Consider the following 25,630-nt stretch of genomic DNA (forward strand, 5'->3'; position numbering starts at 1 on the left):
TTTTATTTTAAACATTTTTGCTTTGAAAGACTCTTCTTAACTTTAGATGAAATGGCAGACAAATTAGATTCATCTGGTTGGGGCTACAGCCAATTTCCAGAGTCTTGGTATTTACTCTTTCATAAAGGTTAAAGGTCAGATTCCCTAGTGTGGCATAGAAAGCTCTAAATTTATGTCCCTGATGCCCAGCCTGTGCATCATCTATATAAGCCTCTCTCTTATTCTTTCCTGTCTTCTTGTCTTTGCACAGTCTGTTCTTTCTTCAAGGAACATCCATAGTCCCCATGGAAGCAACTTGCATTCATTAAGTCGCAGCTCAACTCCATCTCCTCCTCTCGGCAGCCTTTTTTAATTTCCCCGGGAATGAGTTTGTTCATAGGAGTTGGGTGGAATTTTTTGTTTGTTTGTTTGTCTCTTCACAAGATTAGGAGCTTCGCAAGGTCAGGACCATGATTTTTATTTATTCAAAACAAAAATAACAAACTTCCATTGCTAACACAGGGTTTGGCACATAGACGCTCCACCAATATTGAATGAATAACTCCATTAGTTCCACCAGTGAGGAAAGTGAGGCCTCGGAAATCCTGTAAGTTAGGCTAGATGAGGATCTGAGTTTAGGTCTTTCTGGCTTTCATTCCCCCTAGATTGTAAAGTAGTGTTGTGGCCTGAGTGTTGTATCACAGAAAATAAGTTTCCCATTTGTCCGTAGCTATGATTCTGTGTTTAACTTGTTGAAGTTTCCTAAAACCATTTAAAGAACTTTGAAAAGTGGTTAATTTATTCCTTTAGGTTTTTTACCTCCAAGTTACAGATAATTTTATGATTTCCACTTTAAAAACATTAGATGATGATCCTTTTCTAAGGTCTACAGCAATATAGTGTTTTCCTCACATGTAACTACCTTCAGGCGTTTCAGATTAAACTCACCGTTACCCCTCAAAAGGTAGTGTTTCAGGAGTTACCATGGAAGTTCCAAAGTAAATACTGAAAAAAAGAAATAATGTCATTTTGATCTATCAGAACTTGAAAATTTTGTTATGTATATGTAATAAAATACCCTTTTTTCCCTGAAAGTCATTAATTCAGAAATGTACTTTGTTTAAAACCAAAAGATAACAATAATTAACATAAACATTGTCTAAATTTAAGGTGTAGAATGTGTTGAGTTGATACATTTCTAGAGTATATTGCAATATGATTACCACTGTATTATAGTGGACACCTCTATCATATCACATAATTATTATTTCTTTTTTCTGGTGGGAATAGTTAAAATCTAGTCTCTTAATAACTTCAAAGTTTATAATAAATGTTGCTGACTATAATCACTATGCTGTGCACTAGATCTCCAGAACTAATTTATCTAATGGTTGCAAGTTTGTACCCTTCAATAACATTTCCCCAGTTCTCTTAACCCCAGTCCCTGGTAACCACCCTTCTACTGTCTGTTTTTATGAGTTTGGCTGTTTTAGATTCTACATGTAAGTGATATTATATAGTATTTATCTTTCTCTGACTTATCTCATTTAGCATAATGCCCTCAAGGTTTATTCACAGTGCAGATGGCAGGATTTTCTTCTTTCTCATGGCTGAATAATATTCCATTGTATATTGTACCACATCTTCTTCATCCATTCACCTGTTCATGGTTGCTTAGGTTATTTCCATATCTTGGCTGTTGTGAATAATATTGCAGTGAACATGGGGGTGCAGATAACTCTTTAATATACTGGTTTTATTTCTTTTTGATACAGACCCAGGAGTTGAATTGCTGGATCATATGATTTTTAATTTTTTGAGGAATTTCCACATTGTTTCCAAACTGGTTCCATAGTAGTGGAACCAGTTTTCATTTTTACCAACAGTGCACAAGGGTTCCCTTTTTTCCACATCCTTGCCAACACTTATCTCACATTCTTGATGATAGCCATTCTAACAGGTGTGAGGTGATATCTCACTGTGGTTTTAATTTGCATTCCCTTGATTACTGGTGATGTTGAGCATCTTTTCATGTACCTCTTGGCCATTTGAATATCTTCTTTGGAAAAATGTGTTTTTAGTTCCTCTGCCCGTTTTTTAATTAGATTGTTTTTCTTTCTTCTTTTTTTTCCAGTTGTATGAAATTTTTATGTATTTTGGACATTAACCCTTTATCTAATATATGGTTTGCAAATTATTTTCTCCCATTTGGTAGGTTGTCTTTTCATTTTTTGGATTCTTTTTCTGTGATGAAGCTTTTTTAGTTTGATGTAATAATCCCATTTGTTGATTTTCACTTTTGTTGCTTTTGCTTTTGGTGTCATAGAAAAAAAAAGCCATTGCCAAGGTTAATATAAAGGAGCTTCTTTACTATGTTTTCTTCTAGGAGTTTTAAAGTATTTTAAGCCTTTTAAATCCATTTCAAGTCTATTTTTGTGAGTGGTGTAAGAGGTCCAATTTTTCTGCTGGTGGTTATTCAGTTTTCTCAACACCATTTGTTGAAGAGACTATTCTTTCCCCATTGAGTGTTCTTGGCTCACTTGTCAATTAATTAAGTAACTATAAATGCAGGGGTTTATTACTTGGGTCTCTATTTTGTTATAGTGGTCTATGTGTTTAATTTTATGTCCGTACTATACTGTTTTAATTACTATAGCTTTATAATATAGTTTGATAGTAGGAATATGATATGATACCTCTTGGCATTGTTCTTTTTTCTCATGATTGCTTTGATTATTTAGGTTCTTTTGTAATCCCATACACATTTTAGGATTATTTTTTCTATTTCTGTAAAAATGCTATTAGAATTTTGATAGGGATTGTGTTGATTCTGTAGATGGCTTTGGGTAGAATGGACATTTTAACAATATTAATCTTTGATCCATGAACACAGGATATATTTTTATTTGTGGTTTTTAAAAATTATTATTTCTTTCATTAAAGTTTTATATTTTCATTGTACTTATTTTTCACTTCCTATTTTACTGTTTTAATGATACTGTGAATGGGAAGTTTTCTTTATTTCTTTTTCAGATGTTTCATTGTTAGTGTATAAAAACACATTGATTTCTGTATGTTGATTTTATATCTTGTAACTTTACTAAATTCGTTGATTAGTTCCAACAGTTTTTTGGTTTAGTCTTTTCTATTTTTAAGATCATATCACCAGCAAGTAATGCCAATTTTTGCTTATTCCTTTTTGATTTGGATGCCTTTTAGTTCTTTGTCTCGCCTAATTGCTTTGTCTTGGCTAGGACTTTCAGTACAATGTTGAATACAAGTGATGAGAGTAGGCACCTTTGTCTTGTTCCTGATCTTAGAGAAGCTTTCAGTTTTTCACTATTGAGTATGTTAGCTGTGGGTCTGTCATATATGGCCTCTATTATGTTGAGGTATGTTCTTCCTTTATTCAGTTTGTTGAGGGTTTTTAATCATGAAAGAATGTTGTATTTTGTCAGCTTCTTTTTCTGCATTTATTGAGACAATCATATGATCCGCATCTTTAATCCTATTAATGTGGTGGATACATTTATTGATTTGCATATGTTGAACCACCCTGGCATGGCAGGGATAAATCTCACTTGATAATGGTGTATAATTCTTTTAGTATGTTGTTGAATTTGGCTTGCTGATACTTTATTGAGAGTTTTTGCCTCTGTATTTGTTAAGGATATTGGTCTATAGTTTTCTTTTATTGTAGTGTCCTTATCTGGCTTAGTATTAGGACAATACTGGCCTAAAACGAGTTTGGAAGTATTCCCTTTTCTTCACTTTTTTGGAAGAGTTTGAGAAGAATTGGTGTTAACTCTTCTTCAAATGTTTGGTAGAATTCACCAGTGCAGCCATCTGGTCTTGGCAATAACTTTCATTATAGGAAATACCTGTTATTGCGAGAGCCACAGATAATAACTTGAATATTCAGGGCTCAAACTGAATAAAAGTGTGGCTAGCATTTTCCCACTGATGAACACTTACCTGAAAACTTCTCCTCTTTAGAGAAATACTAGCCAAGGTATTTCCCTAAACTGCCCATAATACAGATCTGACTTACTTTTATATTTGTGCTTTAATCTTTACTCTTTTTTTTTATCCTTACCCGAGAACATTTTTTCATTTTTCGTTCAGATAGAGTGGGAGGGAGAGAGAGGAAGAGAGAGAAAAACATCTACGTGAAAGGGACACATCAAGTGGCCACCACCCACACGACCAACCAGGGCCGGGGACAAACTGCACCCGAGGTACGCGCCCTTAGCGGTAACTGAACCCAGGTCTCTCTGGACCGCAGGCTGACGCTCTAACCGCTGAGCCAAACTGGCCAGGGCTAATCTTTACTCTTAATGAAAGTGAAAGATGAATGGATTAGATTGTATTTCTCTGAATCTCCATTCTCCAGGCTAAATTTTAAAAAGTTTCCTTTGTATGTAGTTAACTGTGTGTATTCTTTTTCCACTTTGGGTCAGAAACCCTTAGTAAAATCAAATCTAAGACTGCATATTGCCTGGGGGAAATTTTTTTAATTCCCATGTATATCAACAACAACAAGAGAAAAAGTTTCACCAACTCCACAACGTTCTACCAGTGAAGAAATTCTGTTTCATATCTTGAATACTAGCATGGGATAAACTTTATGAATAAAATCTTTATATAAGCAAAGCCCACAGATACTTCATCAAACAATAGCATATTGACATATATATAAGGCAGATGTTAATATAGTAAAATTTATACAGGTTTGTAGCACAGAATGTGTTCATGGGCTGATAAAATAAGTAAATATTAAGATTGTAAGTTTAGGGTTAAAAGTTATGGGAAGCTAGAGAAATATAATATTTTTCTCCTTTTGCAGTTTTTTCTTCTGTACGTCATGTAAAACAAACATAATAAAATTTTCTTTAGAGATAGTGAATAGTGAATATTGTCATCAGATATTCTTGGTTTAATAGGAAGACATTTGAGTCCATGAGATCTAAGTTTGAAAAGTCTACTTCTGATACCTGTTTGCTTTATGACCTTGAGCAGGTTATTTAGCTTCACTATCTGTAAAACTGGGATCTCTGTCTCATGGAATTAATTAAGAGAATTTAATGTCTAAGATAGTAACTGTCAAGTAATAAGTAATTAAAACGAATGGTCAGTTTTGAAAGAATGTGCCACAGTGTTCTTTCAGATAAATAAGCAATTAAGAGAATTAAAAAATGATAGCCTCATTCATAAAATTCCTCAAGGAAATTGTTTTTTCCCTTAACAGTCTACATAAATCCTTAGTTCTCCAAAACATTTTGAATAACTGTGTCAAAGAGGATATGGTTTTTCTTTTTTTTTCTATCCATACCCAAGGACATTTTTTTCGTTTTTTGTTCAGATAAGAGTGGGAGGGAGAGAGTAGAAGAGAGAGAGAGAGAGAAACATCGATGTGAAAGGGACACATTGAGTGGCTGCCACCCGCACAACCCAACCAGGGCCAGGGACAAACTGCAACCGAGGTACGTGCCCTTAGCGGGAACCGAACCACAGGCCGACGCTCTAACCGCTGAGCTAAACCGGCCAGGGCGAGGATATGGTTTTTCAAATATCCAAATCTCATGAAGTTGGTGATCATTTTCAGAGCAAATGATAACGAATTATCCACCAGTTACTGAATGTTTTACAAGCATTATCTTTAAAAAAAATGTTTTTATTGATTTTTTTTTTTAAAGAGAGACAGGAAGGGAGAGAGAGAAACATCCATGTGAGAGAGAAACACCTCTCACGCCCCCTACTGGGGATCAAGCCCACAACCTGAGCATGTACCCTGACTGGGAATAGAACTGGGACCTTTCAGTCCTTGGGACAATGCTCAATCCACCGAGCCAAACCAGCCAGGCTACAAGCATTATCTTATTTAAACCTCCAATGATCCCATGAAGTAACTACTGTTACTGTGTACCCATATTATTATTGTTAATTTATTATTTTCAACATCATTTACAGCTGAGGAAGTTGAAGATTATAGAGTTTGTAATTTTCCCAAAGTAATCTGAATAAGAAAGTGGGAGAGCTGGGATTTGAACCTAGATCTCCTCAAATTCAGGAGTCTTATTTATAGCCACTCTGCTGTGTTCCTTTCCTACAGATATACATATCATCTGTCTATTCTGATACATACAGTTGATTAAATTCTTATTAGAGGTGGTAGGAGAATAAAGAAGCTGAAAATGCTAAATTAAATAACTGTTGATATTTTAAATGTAATTTAAATATTTTCTCTATGGGAACAACTCACTGAAATTACCGTGGAAGTCCATAGGAAAATAGAATTTACTTTACCTTATTTTGCGCAGAATGTTTCTAGGATGCATCTGATATGTTTGGCATTAGGCACGAATGTGGTAGACTGGTTCATGGCTCTGTCCTTATTACTTTGTGGACTTGTGACATAAAACTTCTCCTTTATCCCTGTTTTTTTAAATCTTCACCTGAGGATATTTTTCCATTTATCTTCAGACAGAGTTGGAGGGAGGGAGAGAGAGAAACATCGACATGAAAGGGGCACATCAACTGGTTGCCTCCCACACGACCCGGACCAGGGCTGGGGACGAACCACAACTGAGGTACGTACCTTTAACCAGAATCAAACCCGCGACTCTGGTCCATGGGCTGATGCTCTAACTGCTGAGCCAAACTGACCAGGGCTCCTTTACCCTGTTGCTGGACACCAAGGTACTCTGTATACTGTGAGTTCCACAGTGGTGTGTCACAATTTTGGAAGTTATACCTTAGATGTCCTGCTTCTGCTGAGTTCAGTCATGATCCTGTTTTCAGTCACCAGCAGCTGCTTGGATAAATCAAAACAATCTTTTTAAATGAATTAGATTCATTACCTTAAATCTGAGAAAATTGAAGTACAAAAGTAGGATTATGATGGGAGATAGTGGCATATTAGCATTAAACTCCAAAGAGTTGAATCCTCCAGGTCATTTTTAGTGCCCTAAATTGAAAGCTATCTTGTATTAAATTATTTTATAATATTTTTCATATAAGTTTATTAAACACATTCTCTTTAATGAGACGATTTTTTTATTTTTTATTTAATTTTTTTTTAGAGAGAGAGAGGAAGGGAGAGAGAAACAATGTTTTTTATTATTCCACTTATTTATGCATTCATTGGTTGATTCTTGTATGTGCCCTGACTGGGGATCGAACCTGCAACCTTGGTGTATTGGAACGATGCTCTAAGCAACTGAGTTACCTGACCTGGATGAGACCATTTTAAAATGGCCTCTCCCAGTGTGACCTGAAGCCATGAAACTAAGATTTTCTGTATTGGACTAGTATTTGACATAGCATATAGCATAAACTATTCTTTATTCAACTTAAAAAATAAATGTTAGGTCTTTTAAAGTTACATATTTTGGGGAAAGATGGCAGTAAGAATAGGATACGCTAGCCTGAACTTGATTTTTTAGTTTATTCTGTGTAGGTAAACTAGAACTCAAATAGGTCCTCTAATGTGATTTCATCCAGAACCAGGAGGAATAGCGTAGTGTGTTTTTGTGCACATATAGATAGGAAGATTGATTTTTATCAAATTTGTGTTGTTCTGTAGAATTCCAGCCAAGGGAACATTCTTACTGACTTGGTATTAAAATTATTGCTTTGTGTTCCTTTGGATATCCAAATAGATTAAGTAAGTGCTGGCATTTAAAATTCCAATTTGCGGTGGAAAGAGATCAGTTAAGGCCAAGGTCAAGTACCAGTAGACAGTAAACTCTCATCTCATCCTCATAGGTATTTCACCCAGGCTCTGGCTCAGTTATTTTCCTGGGATTAGGAGGTAAGAGAGCAAGCTTTTCTGTCTGTTTCACCACCAGTTGAGTGGTCCTCCAAATTAAGTTTGCTTTTTTGTGTCTCGTTTTTCTCCTCTGTAAAATGTATGTTGTGATGAAATTGTTTTGAAGTCTTAGGAAGATCTATCCACCATATATTTTATGAACATTCATCACATGCTAGACATTATCTCTGGCCCTGTGGCAAGTATAATGGTAATAATCCTCTCCCTACCGCCTACCCCCACCCCCAAACACACCCAGACCTTGGCCTCAAGAAACCAATAAGAGAAAATAATCCAGACATCCTGGGATACTTGAGCGGGGATGCTGGTACCTATTATATGTCAAGTACTGTGTTAGTACTGTGCTGGGATACAGAAACAGAGTCTGTCCCTGCACTCTTCGGCATATAGTCTTAGAGTAAAATGGACGTGAGAGCCATTACTGAGGTAGAATGGATTGGATTTGGTGATTAATGAGATATAGAGAATGAGAGAAAAATTGGAGCAGATAATGAAATTTCTAGACTAAGCTGTTGAATAGGAATTAGAAATGAGAACCATAGTTTAAGAGACATTGAGATTAGTGGTGGTTATTTAGGAATCACCAGCAAGCAAGGAATTTTAAGAAAGAAAATTTAAGGTCATTCTTTATATGGTGGAATAAGTTATTTGCCTAATATGATTCACAGGTTGAGATTAAACTCATTTTCTTAACATTCTGGAGTCATGTTCTCTTTCAAAATCCTGTTTGTGGAGAATGGGATGGACTCTATTTTTAGACTCTGAGTAGTATGTAGGTAGCAGTGCTGATTAACCACGGTAACTGACATTTATAGAGTTCTTGACTGTGAACCAGGTACTATGCTAATAAGCTCTTTACATGGTTTATTTCTTTTTTTGTTGTTGCTTTTTGTTTTTGTTACTCCTCACCCAAGGATATTTTCCCATTAATTTTTAGATAGAGTGGAAAGGGGCGGGGAGTCGGGGAGAAAGAAAGAGAGAGAAAGATAAACATCGATGTTAGAGAAACACGTGGATCAGTTGCCTCCTTCACGACCCCGACCAGGGCTGGGGATCAAATCTGCAACCCAGCCATGTGCCCCTGACCAGGAAGATTAATCTTCACAACCACCCTCTAAAATAGGTACTCTTGGTTTCATCCCTATTTTTTAGAAGAGTCTGAGGTTTAAAGATTCCAAGCAACTTTATCAAATTCTGTCTGTAGGTCAGATAAGGTAGGATTAAGAATTGAAATGGATTTAGCAACAATAGAGCTCATTGGTGACCTTGATGAGCATTTTGAGTGGAATGGTGGAGAAAACAGAGTGAGTTCAGAGAATGGAACCAGAGGAATGGAAAACAATGAATATATGCAATTCTTCAATGAGCTGAAAAGGGAAGCAGAGAAATTGAGTGGTAGTTGAGGAAGACATGGAGTCAAGATTTGTTTCTGAGGGAAAGGAATAACGATGTTTGTATGCTGATGAGATGCTACAGAAGGACGGAGAACATTGAAAATGCGTAGGAGAAAATGGACAACTACGGAGCCCCATCCTTGAATAGACAAGGGAGATGGAACCTAGTGCACCAGTGGAGGGGTGCGTGGACAGCTGTGCCAGAGGAACTGCAGGGAAGGGTTAGTTATGTGGGTGTGGATGTAGAGACGTAGGTAGAGAAGCAGATGCGCACATGTGGAAGGTCTCTTCTTACTACTTCAATGAGGGGGAAAGAGCAAGCAAGGATGTCTGAGAGTGGGGCAGGAGGCAGATGTTACCCGGGGTCTCAATGCTGATCTGAAGTATGCCAGGAGTGCGAGGTCATTCCATGTGGTTGTTTTCTTTTATGTTTTCTCTGTGGAGTATTTGTCTTAATTTGTAGGACTCAGTACTAATTTGAAATCTTCATTTTTGGAATTCTAGGTATTTATTACAATAAGTGCCTAAAAACTTGGTATTTCTGTCAGTTTTTTTTATGTTATAGAAAACATAACTGAAAGATAGAAATTTGTTTTCTTTATTGATTTTAGGGAGAGGGGGAGAGAGAGAGAAACATCAATGAGAGAGAACATTGATTGGCCGCCTCCTGCATGCCCCCCACTGGGGATCAGGCCCACAACCTGGGCATGTGCCCTGACTGGGAATGGAACCGGCGACCTCTTGGTGCATGGGTCAACGCTCAACCACTGAGCCACTCATTAGCGATATTTTAACTCATTAGCGATAAACTAAGAAATGGGAATAAGATAGTGGTAAGTCAGAATGAAATCATAACATGTTACTTTAAAATGTTTATTGAAGAAAACCTTTGCCTTGCTGCATGTTAGCCGCTCTCATTTCCCTTGTTTATCCCTTTGGTGTCTGCTAAAGTGCACATTGTACATCTATTGCGTCTCACTGCCCCCTTTCCTTAGTAACTGAAAGTCCTGGGTCTCCATTCATTGCAGTATTGGGACTGAATTCTTGAAGTTAACTTCCTGATTTAATAGTGGAGTGCCTCTTCTCAAGACTTACTGTGTTTAATTTCTGTACCACTTGATAATGTTTACCATCTTCTTTGGAATGCTCTTCTTATGGCTTCTGTGATACTACACTATTCTGTTTTTCTATTTTCTGACTGTGGCCTCTTCTTGTCTTACCTCCTCCCCTTGTTCCCTAGTCCTTATTGCGCTGCTCTTTGTGTATTCAGTTCAGCTCCACATATTTAGCATCTATGTACTAGGTACTATGGATGCAAAAAACGAGGCTGGTTCCTGCCCTCCAGGAGCTCAGGTTCTAGGAAGGCTGCTTCCTTTGCCCAGAGCTGGATAATTAACCAGGCTTTGAGGTTCTCGTCTTAACTCTACCCCTTAGTGTTATGTGGGAATCACCCATTCAACCTCACTTTTATTTTCCTCTTCTATAAATTGGGGATCAATACTACCTTTACCTCATGGGGTTATTTTGAGAATTAAATGATTGAATACAAGTATAAAGAAGAGACTGGCACATAGGAAGTGCTCAAGAAATATTTATAGTTTTTATCACTCCTGCCCCACTCAGTAATCAGATGGTTAATACCTTCACCTCATTTAGGTCTTTGTTCACATGTCACCTAAGAGTTTTACCCAGACCACCTTATTGAAAGTATTTACCCCCTCACTTGTCATCACTCTGTCCCTTTACTCTACTCTACTTATTGCTACCTGATACTGTACTGGGTTCACTGTTTATTGCTCCCACTCCACCGTAAGCTCTGTAAGGTCAGGGCCTCTGCATTTTTCACTGCTGTCGCCTCAGTACCAAGAATAGTGCCTGACAGTGTTGGCACTCAATAAATGTTTTTTGAGTGAATGAATAGATAAAATGCTTATTTAGATATATCCACGTGTTTACCAGTTGTTGTGTTCACCATTCCTTGCATTTCACTCTTTCTAGATTCAGTTTCTTTGCTGAGGCATGTCCTTTAAAGAGACCTTACAAAGGTTTCTATTAGTGGTAAATCCTCAGTGTTGGTCTCAAAATATCTTTATTTGCCTGCCACTTTTAAATGATAGTTTAGTATAGAATACTATATTGGAAGTTAATTCTCTGTGCTTTGAAGATGATATTAATAATAGTATTCTTTTGCCTCTGGCTTACTTTTTCAGTCCAATTATTGTTTGTCTATAAATAACTTTTTTATTGTCTCTCATTGTTTTTATGCTTTTATTTTTTGTATTTGGTATTAAATAGTTTTACTATGGATTATCTAAATGTGGATTTATTTTTATTTACAGCACTTAAGACTTGTGATGCTTTTGCTTCAAATTCTTTATGCTTTTAACGATTTTAAATATTCATTTTATAGTCTAACTAATAGTTCTATTATCAGAAGTTATTGGGAGTCTTATGTTTTTCAAAATTTCTGATGGCTCTTGTTTGTGGTAAAGTTGAGAATGTCTCCTCAAGGTTTTAGGTATTCTAATGTATGGCTTGTTTTGAGGTATGATACTCCTGTGTTTCGTTTCATTCAGGTGACTTAGGGATGTCACCTGGTTAGGCTGACTTTTAGGTAAATTTCTTTGCTCAAGGTTGTGTAAAACTGAATCCTAAATCACATGAGAGCATAGCCCTTGGTTATTATTTCTAGAGAAGACTTGCTCATTCCATAAATATAGAACAGATAGAAAGACGTACTTGTTTCTGTTCTGTGTGTGTGTGTGTGTGTGTGTGTGTGTGTGTTTATGTGTTAAATTCTACCCTTTCACTGCAGTTGTGACCATTTGAGGGTCCTGGCTTTATGTGGTAGTCTCAGTTCAACCTCTTTGACCTGTGAGGGCCAGAGTCTTTGTCTCAGGTTTCACTGTGCAGTCATTAAATCTCAAGCCCTTGGGTGTTCAAGACTCGGGAACCCCAAAGCACTGCCGGCGCAGTTCTTTTATGTATTTTTTGGCCATTATGAGGGCCCTTTGGTAAGATCACTATGTATATAAAAGGATATGTGTAGCATTTATCCAGAATTCCAATATATTTTATAGTGGGAAGGTTTTCAGCTAATTTTTGTTGTAACCACATATTTATTATTTTTGTATTTCTGTTATCATAAGTTCTTGCGTGTCTTATCCTGTAGTTTGTTGTCTTTGAAAACTCTTGTTGATGGGTTAGTTGGACACTGCTTGAGCAAGGCTTTAGTTGTAGGATTTATATATAGACAGAAGGGGATGTCCAATATAATTCTTATATTTTTTTCTTATTTATTGATTTGAGAGAGAGAGGAGAGAGAGAGAGAAAGAGAGAGAGAGAAACATTATGCATTCATTGGTTGCTTCTTGTATGTGTCCGGTCTGGGGATTAACCCATAACCTTGGCATTATCAGGTCAAAGCTCTAAAAAGCTGAACTATCTGGCCAGGGCCAAATTTTAAAAATATATGTATAGCCCTGGCCGGTTTGGCTCAGCGGTTGGAGTGTCGGCCTGCGGTACAGAGAGACCCGGGTTCCATTCCCGCTAAGGGCACGTACCTCGGTTGCAGTTTGTCCCCGGCCCTGGTTGGTCGTGCGGGTGGCAGCCACTCGATGTGTCCCTTCACATCGATGTTTCTCTCTCTCTCCCTCCTGCTCTATCTGAACAAAAAATAGAAAAATGTCCTTGGGTGAGGATAAAAATATATACATATATATATATGTATATATTTTTAGCTAAAATATAAGCTTCTTGCATGTTTTGAAAAGTAGTAGAGTAATCTCAGAACTAGACTATAAGCTAAACAAAGAACTGTAAGATAAAGTTCAACTGACATTATTTTAGTATCTATAAAAGCTTTGAAATCCTTACAATCTGAAAATAATGCCATTGTCCATCTAGTTTTAAGGTTTTTAGAATTAGGCAGAAAATAAATATTTTAAGATTTTCAGGTTTAAAGGTCTTTAGAGTTAAATGGAAAAGACAAGGGCCTACCTTTTTAAAAAATATTTGAAAATTTATTTATTTATTTTTAATTAAATTTATTGGGATGACATTGGATAATAAGATCATATAGGTTTCAAGTATACAGTTCTATGATACAGCATCTGTATATTGCATTGTGTGCCCCCCACCCAAAGTTAAATCTTCTGTCACTGTATATTTAATGCCAAACAAGAGCAAGGTACAATTCAAGTAATTAACTTTCCTGTGAATGGTGTAATTTTACCATTCGACTAAAGAATTAGTAATGTTACCATCTTCTTTTACCCACATTTGAAGTGATAGAATGACTGGCTTTACAACTTTAAATCAGGCTTAGTATGTCCCATCAGAATCATTGACAAGAACCCCGTAACTATCCTAGCTGAAATAATCTGGTTGTGGGTAACATCGAAATGCTCAGAAGGCAACCTCCATGATGTTAAATGGAATTGCATAACATTTGGTGTGAAAAGTATGTCAGGTTTTAGTTTTTATACCAGATGAAATTTCTGGTTAAATATTACTTTGGTTAACTTGGATGATAATTGGTAAGTGTTCTTCAATCCAGGTAGATTTAGAATTAAAAATAAAAATGTCTAAGAAAATAAAAACTATAATAATATTTTTCTGTTAAGGGACATGTGCATTGGAAAATATGGCTAATAAAACATGCAATTGCAATTTAAAATGTATAATGACTTTTTTTTAATCCTTTCCCAAGGATATTTTTCCATTTATCTTCAGGTAGAGTGAGAGGGAGTGAGAGAAAGAGAGAGAGAGAAACATCAGTGTGAAAGGGACACATCTACTGGTTGCCTCCCACATGACCCAACCAGGGCCGGGGACCGAACTGCAACTGAGGTACGTGCCTTTGACCGGAATTGAACCTGAGACAAAAAATTTATGTTAACTATTTTTGGGAACCATTTAGGAGTAATATATGCTTACCTTATTTATAAGCTTAATTTACTAAGTTTATAAAAGTATATGTAATTTGTTATACTTCATTAAGTAAGACAATTGAAGAACTAAGAAGGAAGTAAAACATTACATTTATAAATGTAGGTAAAATATTTTGGTGGCATTTAATTAACCAGGTTTGTAAATGGGACCAAATATTATTCAAAAGGCTCATAAAAGTGATTTCTAAAATAATGCTACTCTTCTATAGAAAACATTTGTAAGCTAAATTTAAAAGATTTAAGGAGTGACTGAGTTTTTGCATTTTTAACTTTTATAAGTTCAATATTTAAAAAAGGAAAGACTTTGAAGAGTATTTCTGCACAAACAGCACCCTTGAGAACACAAAACAACCCATATCAGCATGGCCTATAGCACTCAATGTATTTCTGAATGTAATTGATTTGCTTGTTAGATAATGAGGGAAGACTTAATATAGCCTCTCATATTGTGTAGCAGTGTCTTGCATTCATTAAGAATTTAGATATTTGTTGAAAAAGTTAATATTTTGAACAGACTGAGTCCTGAATATATAAGAATAAAATATTTGTTTATAATATTCTGATAGTGAACAACTAAAAATTTTAAAGTTATTTTTAGAACTGGAACTTATCATTAAAGATTAAATTCTGTGAAGTCATATGATTTATGAAGAGGGTACCACTGCAATTCAGTGGGAAAGGTGGATCTTATCAATGAAGGATTCTGGGTTAATTGACTATCCATGGTGTGTGTGTGTGTGGGGGGGGTAGATCTTGAACCCCTGCATCACACCATACAGAAAAATTAATTTGAAATGGATCACTACTTAAAATGTAAAAGGTAACAGAAGAATGTCATCATGATCTTGGGATAGCAAAGATTTATTAAAAACAGGATACCAAAGCATTAAAGGTAAAATATTGGTAAGTCAAAATTCTAAAATTATGAACTTCTCTTCATCAGGAGACATACCGTAAGAGTAAAAAGGCAAGCCATCATTGCCCTAGCTGGTTTAGCTTAGCCATTGGAGCGTTGGCCTGCAGACCAAAGGGTCACATCACCGGTTTGATTCTGGTCAAGGGCACGTACTTCCGTTACAGTTCGATCCCCGGCCCTGGTTGGGGTCATGTGGGAGGCAGCCAGTTGATGTCTTTCTCACATTAATGTTTCTCTCTCTCTCTCTCCCTTCCCCTACCCCAACTCTATCTGAAAATCAATGGAAAATATCCTCAGGTGAGGATTTAAAAAAAAAGCAAGCCATTGCCCTGCCCAGTATGGCTCAGTGGTTAGAATGTTGGCCTGTGCACCAAAGGGTCATGGTTTTGATTCCTGGTCAAGGGCATGTTGGATCCTGGCTCTGGTTGGGGCGCATATGGGAGGCAACCAGTCAATGTGTATATCTCACATCGATGTTTCTCTCTCTTTCTCCCTTACACCTTGCCACCTTCTAATCTCTCTTAAAAAAAAAAAAGCAGTCCCGTTGGTGTGGCTCAGTTGACTGAGTGTCATCCCATGGACTGAGAGGTCCTGGTCCTCATTCGACTCCTGGTCAGGGCACATGTCCAGGTTGCAGGCTTGATCATCAGTAGGGGACATGCAAGGAGCAGCTGATCGATGTTTTTCTCTCTCTCTCTCCCTTCCTCTTTCTCTAAAAAAATCAATAAAAGCATATTAAAAAATGGGATTAACAAACAAAACAAAATAAAACAGGCAGGCTGTATACTGGGAGAAGATACTTGAAATTTGTACATCTGACAAAGGACTTATATCCCGAATATATGTAGGCACATCTCATTTTATTACACTTAGCTTTACTGCACCTTGCAGATACTGCATTTTTTATAAACTCAAGGTTTGTGGCAACTCTGTCGAGCAAATCCATTGGCACCATTTTTCCAACAGCATTTGCTTACTTTGGCAAGGACTTTGTGTCACATTTTGGTAATTCTTATAATATTTCAAACTTTTTTATTAATATATTTGTTATTAGGATCTATGATCAGTGATTTTTGATGTTACTGTTGTAATTGTTTTGGGGCTCCATGATCTGTGCACGTATAGACAGTGAATTTCATGGATAAATGTGTGTGTTTTGACTGCTCCACCAACTCCCATTCTTGTACCCACCTTGGGCCTCCCTATTCCCGAGACACAATTATATTGAAATTAGGCCACTGACAATGCTACAATGACTGGTAAGTGTTCTAGTGAAAAGAAGGATCACACATCTCTCATTTTAAACCAAAAGCTAGAAATAGTTAAGCTTAGTGAGGAAGGCATGTAGAAAGCTGAGGTAAGCTGAAAACAAGTCCTCTTGTGCCAAATTGCCAAGTTGTGAATGCAAAGGAAAAGTTTTTGAAGGAAAGTAAAAGTGCTACCCCACTGAACACACGGATGATAAGAAAGTGAAACAGCCTTATTGTTGATGTGGGACTGTTTTAGGAGTCTGGATGGAAGATCAAACCAACCACATTTTCTTAAGCCAACGCCTAGTCCAGAGCACAGTCCTAACTGTTCAATTCTGTGAAGTCTAAGAGAGGTGAGGAAGCTTCAGAAGAAAAGTTTGAAGCTGGCAGAGGTTGTTTCATTAGGTTTAAGGAAAGAAACCATCTCCTAACATAACAGAACAAGGTGAAGCAGCACCTGCTGATGTAGAAGCCTCAGCAAATTATCTACAAGATCTAGTTGAGATAATTAATGAAGCTGGTTACATCAACAACAGATTTTCTTTCCTTTTTTTAAAAATCATTTTTTAATTTTCAATTACAGTTGACATACATTATTATATTAGTTTCAGGTGTTCACTCAGTGATTAGACATTATATAACTTAATAATTGACCATCCCGATAAATCTCGCACCCATCTGACACTGTACATGATTATTAGACTTTCATTGACTATATTCCCTATGCTGTACTTTACATCCCCCAAGACTGTTCTGTAACTACCCACCTGCACTTTGTCCCTTCACCTCTTTCGCCTATCTACCTAAACCCGCTCCCATCTGGCAACTGTCAAAACTTTCTCTGTATCTATGATTCTGTTTTTGTTCTGCTTGTTTATTTATTTTGTTTCTTTAGATTCGATTGTTGATAGGTATGTATTTGTTGATATTTTATTGTTCATATTTTTTATCTTCTTCAAGAAGACCCTTTAACATTTCATGTAATACTGGTTTGGTAGTGATGTACTCCTTTAGCTTTTGCTTGTCTGGGAAACTCTTTATATGTGCTTCGATTCTAAATGATAGCTTTGCTGGGTAGAGAAACTATGGTTGTAGATCCTTGCTTTTCATCACTTTGAATATTTCTTGCCAGTCCCTTCTGGCCTGCAAAGTTTCTGTTGAGAAATTTGTTGATAGGCTTATGGGAGCTCCCTTGTAGGCAACTAACTGCTTTTCTCTTGCTGCTTTTAAGATTCTCTCTTTGTCTTTAATCTTTTGCATCTAATTATGATGTGTCTTGTTTTGGGCCTGTTTGGATTCATCTTGTTTGGGACTCTCTGTGCTTCCTGGACTTGTATGTCTATGTCCTTCACCAAATTAGGGAAGTTTTCTATCATTTTTTCAAACAGGTTTTAAATTTCTTGCTTTCTCTCTTCCCCTTCCCGCACCCCCATGATGTGAATGTTGGTTAGCTTATAGTTGTCTCAGAGGCTCCTTACACTATCCTCATTTATTTGGATTCTTTTTTGTTGTTGTTGTTCTGATTGGGTATTTTTTGCTTCCTTATATACTAAATTGGTGTTTTGATTCTTGGTTTCATCTACTCTACTGTTGATTCCCTGTAAATTATTCTTCATTTCAATTAGTGTATCTTTCATTTGTGACTGGTCATTTTTTATGCTGTTGAGGTTCTCACTAAGTTTATTGAGCATCTTTATAACCAGTGTTTAGAACTCTGCATCTAGTAGATTGCTTGTCTCCATTTTGTTTAGTTCTTTTTCTGGAGTTTTATTCTGTTCTTTCATTTGGGACAAGTTTCTTTATCTTCTCATTTTGGCAGCCTTCCTGTGTTTGTTTCTATGTATCAGGTGAAGCTGCTACATCTCCCAGGCTTGATAGACTAGCCTAATGTAGTAGGTGTCCTATAGGGTCCAGTGGCACAGCCTCCCTTATCACCCAAGGTGGGTACTCAAGGTGTGCCCCCCGTGTGGGTTGTATACACCCTTTTCTTGTTGAGCCTTGCTGTTGGCACGTCAATGGGAGGGTTTTACCCAGACTGATCAGCTGCAAGGACTAGCTGTGAGTGTGGACCACCAACCTCCAACCACCATGGAAGATCAGCTGTGCAGGGGCCCACCTCACAAAGCAAGACTTACTTTAGCAGGGCTCAGGCGCCCACTGAGTCTGCCCCTTAAGTGTGTTTCTTGTGGAGGTGGTTAAGTAGTGTTGTTTCAACATGGTCTGAAGCTGTCCACTGGGCTGTGATTCTGGGGCCTCCTGGGAGGTACAGGCCAGGGTCAGCCACCACCCAGGTTATACTTGGGGCCACTTAGCAAGAGGTATGGGGCTTGCTGAGGCCAGATGCTACTTTTTGGAAAGAATTTGGGAAAATCTGCAGCATGAACCAAGGCAGGTCATTCCTATGGTAAAGCCACTAGAAACAGCTTGGCTGGGCCCAAAAGTTGGGTGGGGTGGGGCCTCAGGGAATCACCAGTATAAGCCAAGTTGATGGAGTCTTAGATGTTGCAACTGCTTGCTGGCTCTGTGGAGCAAGTTCTCAGAAAAGGAACAGTGGCTTCTACCTGCACTTTTGCCAGGCAGAAAGCTGCCCTCCTCAGCTCTTTCCCTGATACTAAACAATTCATTTTCTTCTTGTATGTCTCTGGTGCCTTTAAGCTGCTGCCCCTGCACTAGAACTCAGAGGGAGCGAATCCAAGTAAGTCCATGCTTGCGCCCTTTAAGAGGAACTGCCTGGGACTCCAAAAGCCCTTGTCTCCCTCCACCTCAATCCCTGCTGGTTTTTTCAGCCAGAAGTTATGGCGACTTCTCCTCCTGGCATTGGAACCCTGTACTGGGAACCCTGGTGTGGGACTGGAACCCCTTGCTCCTCAGGGGGTACCTTCACAGCTTATTTTTTTCTGCCTCACGTGGTTGTAGACCAGCCCTTTCCATGTCTCTGCCCCTCCCACCAGTCTTTATGTTGCTTCTTCTTTAATTCCTTAGTTGTAGGACTTCCATTCATCTTGATTTCAGGTGGTTCTGAATAATGGTTGTTCTGTAGTTTAGTTGTAATTCTGGTATGGTTGTGGGAGGAGGTGAGTACCATGTTTACCTACACTGGCATCTTTTTTTTTTTGCATTCATCTCAAGATAGAGCGGGAGGGAGAGGGAGAAAAAGAGAGAGAGAGAGAGAAACATCAATGTGAGAGAGACACATCAACTGGTTGCCACCTACACGACCCCAACTGGGGCCAGGGCCAAATTGCAACTGAGGTATGTGCCCTTAGCAGAAACCGAACCCGGGTCTCTCTGGTCCACAGGCCAACACTCTAACTGCTGAGCCAAACTGACCAGGGCTATGCTGGCATCTTGACTGGAAGTTCCAATAACCGATTTTCAATGTAGATGTAACAGCCTCATTGGAAGAAGATGTCATATAAGACTTTAGTAGCTAAAGAGGAAGAGTCAGTGTCTGGCTTCAAAGCTTGAAAGGACAGGCTGACTCTCTTATTAAGAGCTAATACGGCTGTGACTTTATATTGAAGCCAGTGATCATGTACCATTCTGATGATCCAAAGGTCCTTAAGAATTATGCAAAACCTACACGCCTGTGCTCTATAAACAGAACAGCAGAGCCTGGGTAACAGCACAACTATTTATAATATGATTCACTGAGTATTTTAAGCCCATTGTTGAAACCCACTGCTCAGAAATTGATTCCTTTAAAAATATTACTGCTCATTGGAGTTCACCTGGTCACTCTAGAGCTCTGATAGAAGTGTACAGTGAGGGTAATGTTATTTTCATGTCTCCTAACACAACATTCATTCTGCTCATGGATCAAAAATTAGTTTAGACTTTCAAGTCTTATTTAAAAAATACATTTTGTAAGGCTGTGTTTGGTATAGGTAGTGACCCTTTTTATGGATTTGGGCCTGGTAAATTGAAAACCTGGAAAACATTTACCATGCCATTAAAAACACTTGTGATTCATGAGAAGAGATCAAGATAGCAACATTAGGAGGAGTTTGGAAGAACTTGATTCCAACCCTCTTGGGTGACTTTGAGAGGTTCCAAACTTTAGTGGAGGAAGTAACTACAGATGTGAAAATAGCAAGAGAACTAGAATTAGAAGTGAAGCCTGAAGATATGATTGAGTTGCTGCAATCTCATGCTAAAAGTTTAGTGGATAAGGAGTTGCTTCTTAAGGATGAGCAAAGAGAGTGGTTTCTTGAGATGGAATCTACTCCTGGTGAAGATGCTGTGAAGATTGTTGAAATGACAACAAAGGATTTAGACTATTACATGAACATAGATGATTCAGTAGCAGCAGACTCTGAATGGTTTGACAGTGGGTAAAATGCCATCAAACAAAATTGTCTTGTTTTAAGACATTTTCATATCTACCTCGGCCGTCAGCAACCATCAATTACCCTGATCAGTCAACGTAGAAGGAGGAGCTTCCAGCAGCAAAAAGCTTATGACTCATTGAAGGCTCAGATGGTGGTTGGCATTTTTTAGCAATAAAATATTTCTTAATTAAGATATATCATGTACATAGTTTTTTTAGACATAATGCTGTTGTATACTTAATAGACTGTCATATAGTGCAAACATAATTTTTATATGCATTGGGAAACCAAAAAATTCATGTGACTTGCTTTATTGCAATATTCACTTTATTGTAGTGGTTCGGAATCAAACCTGCAATATCTATAAGATATGCCTTCAAGGAATGACAATTAATAAGTCAATAAGAAAAAAATCAGACAACCTGATTGAAAAAATCATGGGCTAGAGACTGGACTAGACTCTTTACAAAAGAAAATATTCACATGGCCACTACGCATATTGTTGGAAAAGTGCTCAACATCTGTAGTCATTCAGGAAAGGCAGAGCAACACCACAATGAGATACCATCTCCCTCCCTCCATAATGGCTAAGATGCAACAGGTGGACTCAGACATTGTTCATGGCAGTGTAAAATGGCTTCACCACTTTGGAAAACTGGCTGCATGTAAGAAAGCTAATCTTTTATATACTCTATAAACCAGCAATTCCAGTCCTGGGTACCCACCCCAAAGAAATCAATGTTTATGTTTACCATGAACATAATCCCCATATTCACAGAAGCTTTAATAATAACCTCAAACAGAAAACAATTCAAGTGTCCTTCAATAGTAGACTAGATAAGTTGTAGTGTTTTTAAGTACTACACAACAATGAAGAAAGATAAACCAATACTATCTGTAGGAACATGAATTTCACTGGTAATGTTGAAAGAAAGAAAGCAGATACAGAGTATGTACTATAGAATTATACTTATGTGAAACTAATACAGACAAGCCTAACCGGTGATAATAAAGTCAGAAAAGTGATTATCTTTAGGGGCTGGTAATTGACTAAGGGGAGCCAGGAAGAGCTTTCTGAGATATTGGGAAATGTACAATCTTGATCTACTTGTGGTTATCTGGTATGAAAATTTATTATTATTTTAAAAAGATTTCTAAATGGATTTTTAGAGAGAGAGGAAGGGAGAGAAACATTAATGTGAGAGCAGACCATCAGTTGGCTGCCTCCTGCACGCCCCCTACTCGGGATTGAGCCCACAATCTCTGTAACCTGGGCCTGTGTCCTGACTGAGAATCAAACCAGCAACCTTTCGGTGCACAGGCCAGCCCAGCCAATGAGACACACCAGCCAGGGCTATTTAAGCTTTGGTTTTTGCCTCCTGATTTCTTGTCAAATCATTTTTCTTGGACTCAGAAGTCTGGCAAATTGACTCCAAGTCCTTATAGTAAAAATATCAGTATGAATTACTTGGAACTTAATTTTTAAATTTTTTTAGCTATGGAGAGAGACATTTTCTTTATTTAATTCTGGAGTTATATAGATTAATGTAATAGCAAAGTAAGATTATTATTTTTTCTTTTCCAGAAGTTAACCTTAAGTAATCTTGGCTTATGTTCTTGGGCATATGAAGGACTTGTTCCAAATTACTTATTCTTATACCAGAATTCTAAAAGTGTATGAACCAATGGGTAAAATCAAAGAAGGTAGAGTAATCATTAAGCAGAAAGCTAGAAGAAATAGAAGAGCTCAATAGATGGAAATTTTAGGAAGGAGCTTTATAGTAATTTGAGAAAATTGTGATATATGTTGGACCCTATTTCTTACCATGGCATTGAGTGAAGACACCCTCACAGAGGTCCCTGTAGACTTCGGGGATTGTGGTGGAGTGTGCTATGAGACAGGCAGTCCTACTTCCGTAGCCCAGTCTTCTCTGGAGCGTTGCCAGGAGAGGTGCCGTAGATTCACCTGGGGCTGTGTGCTCTGAGGCCACACCACTAGAACATGAGTGTTTCCAGACATGCCAGAAACTTTGTAGCAGCGCTGTAATTTCATTTTCAGGTGCTCAGGTGTCTTAATTAGTATTGTAGTATAATCATATTTCAGTTTTATTAACTACTCAGTAGATAATATGAACAATTAAAATGTATGTAAGGTATAAGGAATCACAATATAGGAGCATCTGTACACTCACCAGAGTTTAAGATAAGGGACTTTGCTGATACCTTTGAAGTCCCCTTAGGGGCTCCTCTGCATCTTATTTCCTTCCCCCTCCCCTTTCACAGTCGGACACCTCCCTGAATTTGGGATTTATCATGCCCTTGCCTTTATATTTTAATATGTACATTTGTATCCCCAAGCAGCATTCTGTTTTACTTGGAATTACACTGTGTGTTCTTTGAATCTATGTTTTCATGCAACGTGATAGTTCCAAGATTCATTCTTTGTCATTGTGTATAGCTGCAATCCATGTTTGTGTGAATATAGGATCCCATTATGTGAACATGTAGTGATTTATGTATCTTTTCTGATACTGGACATTTGGGTTGTTTCCAGGTGCTTGTTATTACAAGGAATGCTGATAAGAATATTTACATGTAATATTGATATTTAATAGTGCAGCTTAGAGGAAGTATTGGATTTTGGAGGAAATGAGGCTTATTTCTTCCTATTCCTATGGAGAAATGTCCTCAAGTAGGAGAACTAAGAATAGTGTAGATAATCTAGTCTGTTATCTGCAGATTTACGAGTGATTCTCTGTATTTGATATAGTGTAAGCTGGTACAGCGTCTGTCTCTGACCATTCAGACAGAGGTTGATGATGTTCTGTAACCATACTAAAATCTCTTTTTAAAAAGAAACCAGTAAAAGAAGGCCTGAGATGTATGTGCCACATAGCCTGGAAGCTGTCACTGAGTCCTTAATTTGAAGCATGACATTGTACAGTGGTGTGTTCCTGGAGGGCAAGTACAGAAGAGAGTCAAGGATGCCCTTTGGAAAGTGACAAGAGTCTGTTACAAATGTAACATCTAGCTGCAGTGAGATGGAACCGAAGGCTCACCAAGCACAGGCTCACTTTCTGTGAGACAGGGACTGGCCACAAATGGCACATGTGGCTTCTTGAGCAGTTTCACTCAGACCGTGTATGAGCCCATCAGAGTATTGAGTGGCAGGGCAGCAGCAGCAGACCCTGGGTATGCAGCCTGTGCACGAGCTTTTAAATAAATCTGACAGCAGCCTGTAGTGTACCCTGATACAGCATGCCAAGGGGGAGCAGTGGCCATGCTTCAGGATCCACTACCACTTACCCCTGAGCATGAGGCCTGGGTGCAGCCATGTGGCCTGGCTTCAGGCTGGCTTTGTGTCTGAAGAGCAGGACCATAAACAATGACAGACTGTTTAGACGGAAGCGCGGCTGCTGATAGGACAAATGTGGCATGTGTTCTGTGTGGAGGAGATGGTTTTCTCTTTTTTGTCTTTGGCCAGACCAATGAATTGGGTTCCAGAAAGGCATCTATACATATGAAAAAATATATAAATAACCTGCTCCTCATTAAAACAAAGTTCAGTCGAAAAACAGTGGTTGCAGTGAAATACTAAGAATAGAGCAATGGCCCTGGCTGTGTGGCTTGGTTGGAGCGTTGTCCTCTATACCAAAAAGGTTGCAGGTTTGATTCCTGGTCAGGGCACATACCTAGGTTGCAGGTTTGAGCCCCAGATGGGGTATGTTCAAGAGGCAACTGATGGATGTTTCTTTCTCACCTCTCTCTCTTCCTCTCCCTCCCCCTTCTCTCTCTAAAATCAATAAATAAAAAGAATAGAGCAATGTAACATTTTTAGTTTTCTATTCTTTCCAGTCTCATCACATTTTTCTTTTATTGGCAGAATGCTCAAATGACTAATAATGCACTGGATCCAATAATATAATAATACCTTAAATTTGAAAATGCCTTATAACCAGTTTACTGTATACACAATTGTGTATTCATTGTTGTCTCCTCCAAGGGGCTAGCATAGCAGAGGCCAAATACCTCCTAATGGGTGTTCAATGCACAGATGTTTGACTGAACTCCAAGGGTTCAGCTGTCCATGCTCAGAGATAGACATACAGTTTCTACCAGCCTCTCTATCCTTAGCAGGTTCTTGTAGTCATCTAATTCCAATAAGCTGAAGATGCTACATTAGATCTGCAATATGTTGTCAGATTTTTACCTTTCTTTTTGCAACCTCCCTGGCTTTTCATCCAACTTCATGTTTTGCTGGGTTCATTAAGTTCTAAATTTTTCTGAATTTAGAACAAGAAGCTCCATGATGTGTTAGATGAATTAAAAACATGAAGCTAGAAAGGGGATAATAATAGATGTGGCCCATTGGTGAAAAAGGAATACACATGGATCTGAAGGGCTACCCTAGTACAGGCAGAGCTACAGATAGAAAAGGTAGGGAAATGTAGGCAGAGAGAGTTCAAGGAAAAAGGAAGAGATTACACACATAGTGATAGAGCCCCCCCCCAACACCCAGAGAGACAAGTAAATACAGTGCTGAGTTACCTCAAAATTTGGCTGTTTTAGAAAGACATGTTTCACATTACATGAAACAAAATATGCCACTTTGCATTGTTACATTTATATAACTATCAGATTTATTTTTTTAATTTATCTTTATTGTTGAAAGTATTACAGATATACCTCCTTTTTTCCACCATTGACACTCTCCTCCCTGCTCCCTGCCCCCACCTTGACTGCACTGTCGTCTGTGTCCATTGGTTATGTCAAAATTCTTTTCTTAAAAAAGGAGGTATAATTGACATAACCTTATATTGATTTCAGGTGTACAACATAATGATTTAATATTTGTATACATTGCAGAATGATCACAATAAGTCTCATTAACATCCATCACCATTCATAGTTACCAAAAGTCTTCACATTTGGGGACTTGTATAATCTGAAGGATCTTGTGATTTTTTTACCCTCCCA

General features: G+C 37.9%; 1 protein-coding gene across 6 annotated transcripts in view; it reads left to right on the forward strand.

Annotated features, from left to right (window-relative positions):
* The window catches only part of KATNAL1 (katanin catalytic subunit A1 like 1), a 103,855-nt gene that overhangs the window by 34,396 nt on the left and 43,829 nt on the right, over positions 1–25,630 (forward strand). The window contains exon 3 of one of the 6 annotated variants that reach the window (XM_036252440.1): positions 7,747–7,792. The exons of the other annotated variants lie outside the window; for them this stretch is intronic. Coding sequence (XP_036108333.1) covers positions 7,747–7,792 — 46 coding nt within the window. The remainder of the gene's footprint in view (positions 1–7,746; positions 7,793–25,630) is intronic. 6 annotated transcript variants of the gene reach the window in all.

The sequence above is a fragment of the Molossus molossus genome, unplaced genomic scaffold, assembly GCF_014108415.1.
Source record: "Molossus molossus isolate mMolMol1 unplaced genomic scaffold, mMolMol1.p scaffold_m16_p_10, whole genome shotgun sequence".
Lineage (NCBI taxonomy): Eukaryota > Metazoa > Chordata > Mammalia > Chiroptera > Molossidae > Molossus > Molossus molossus.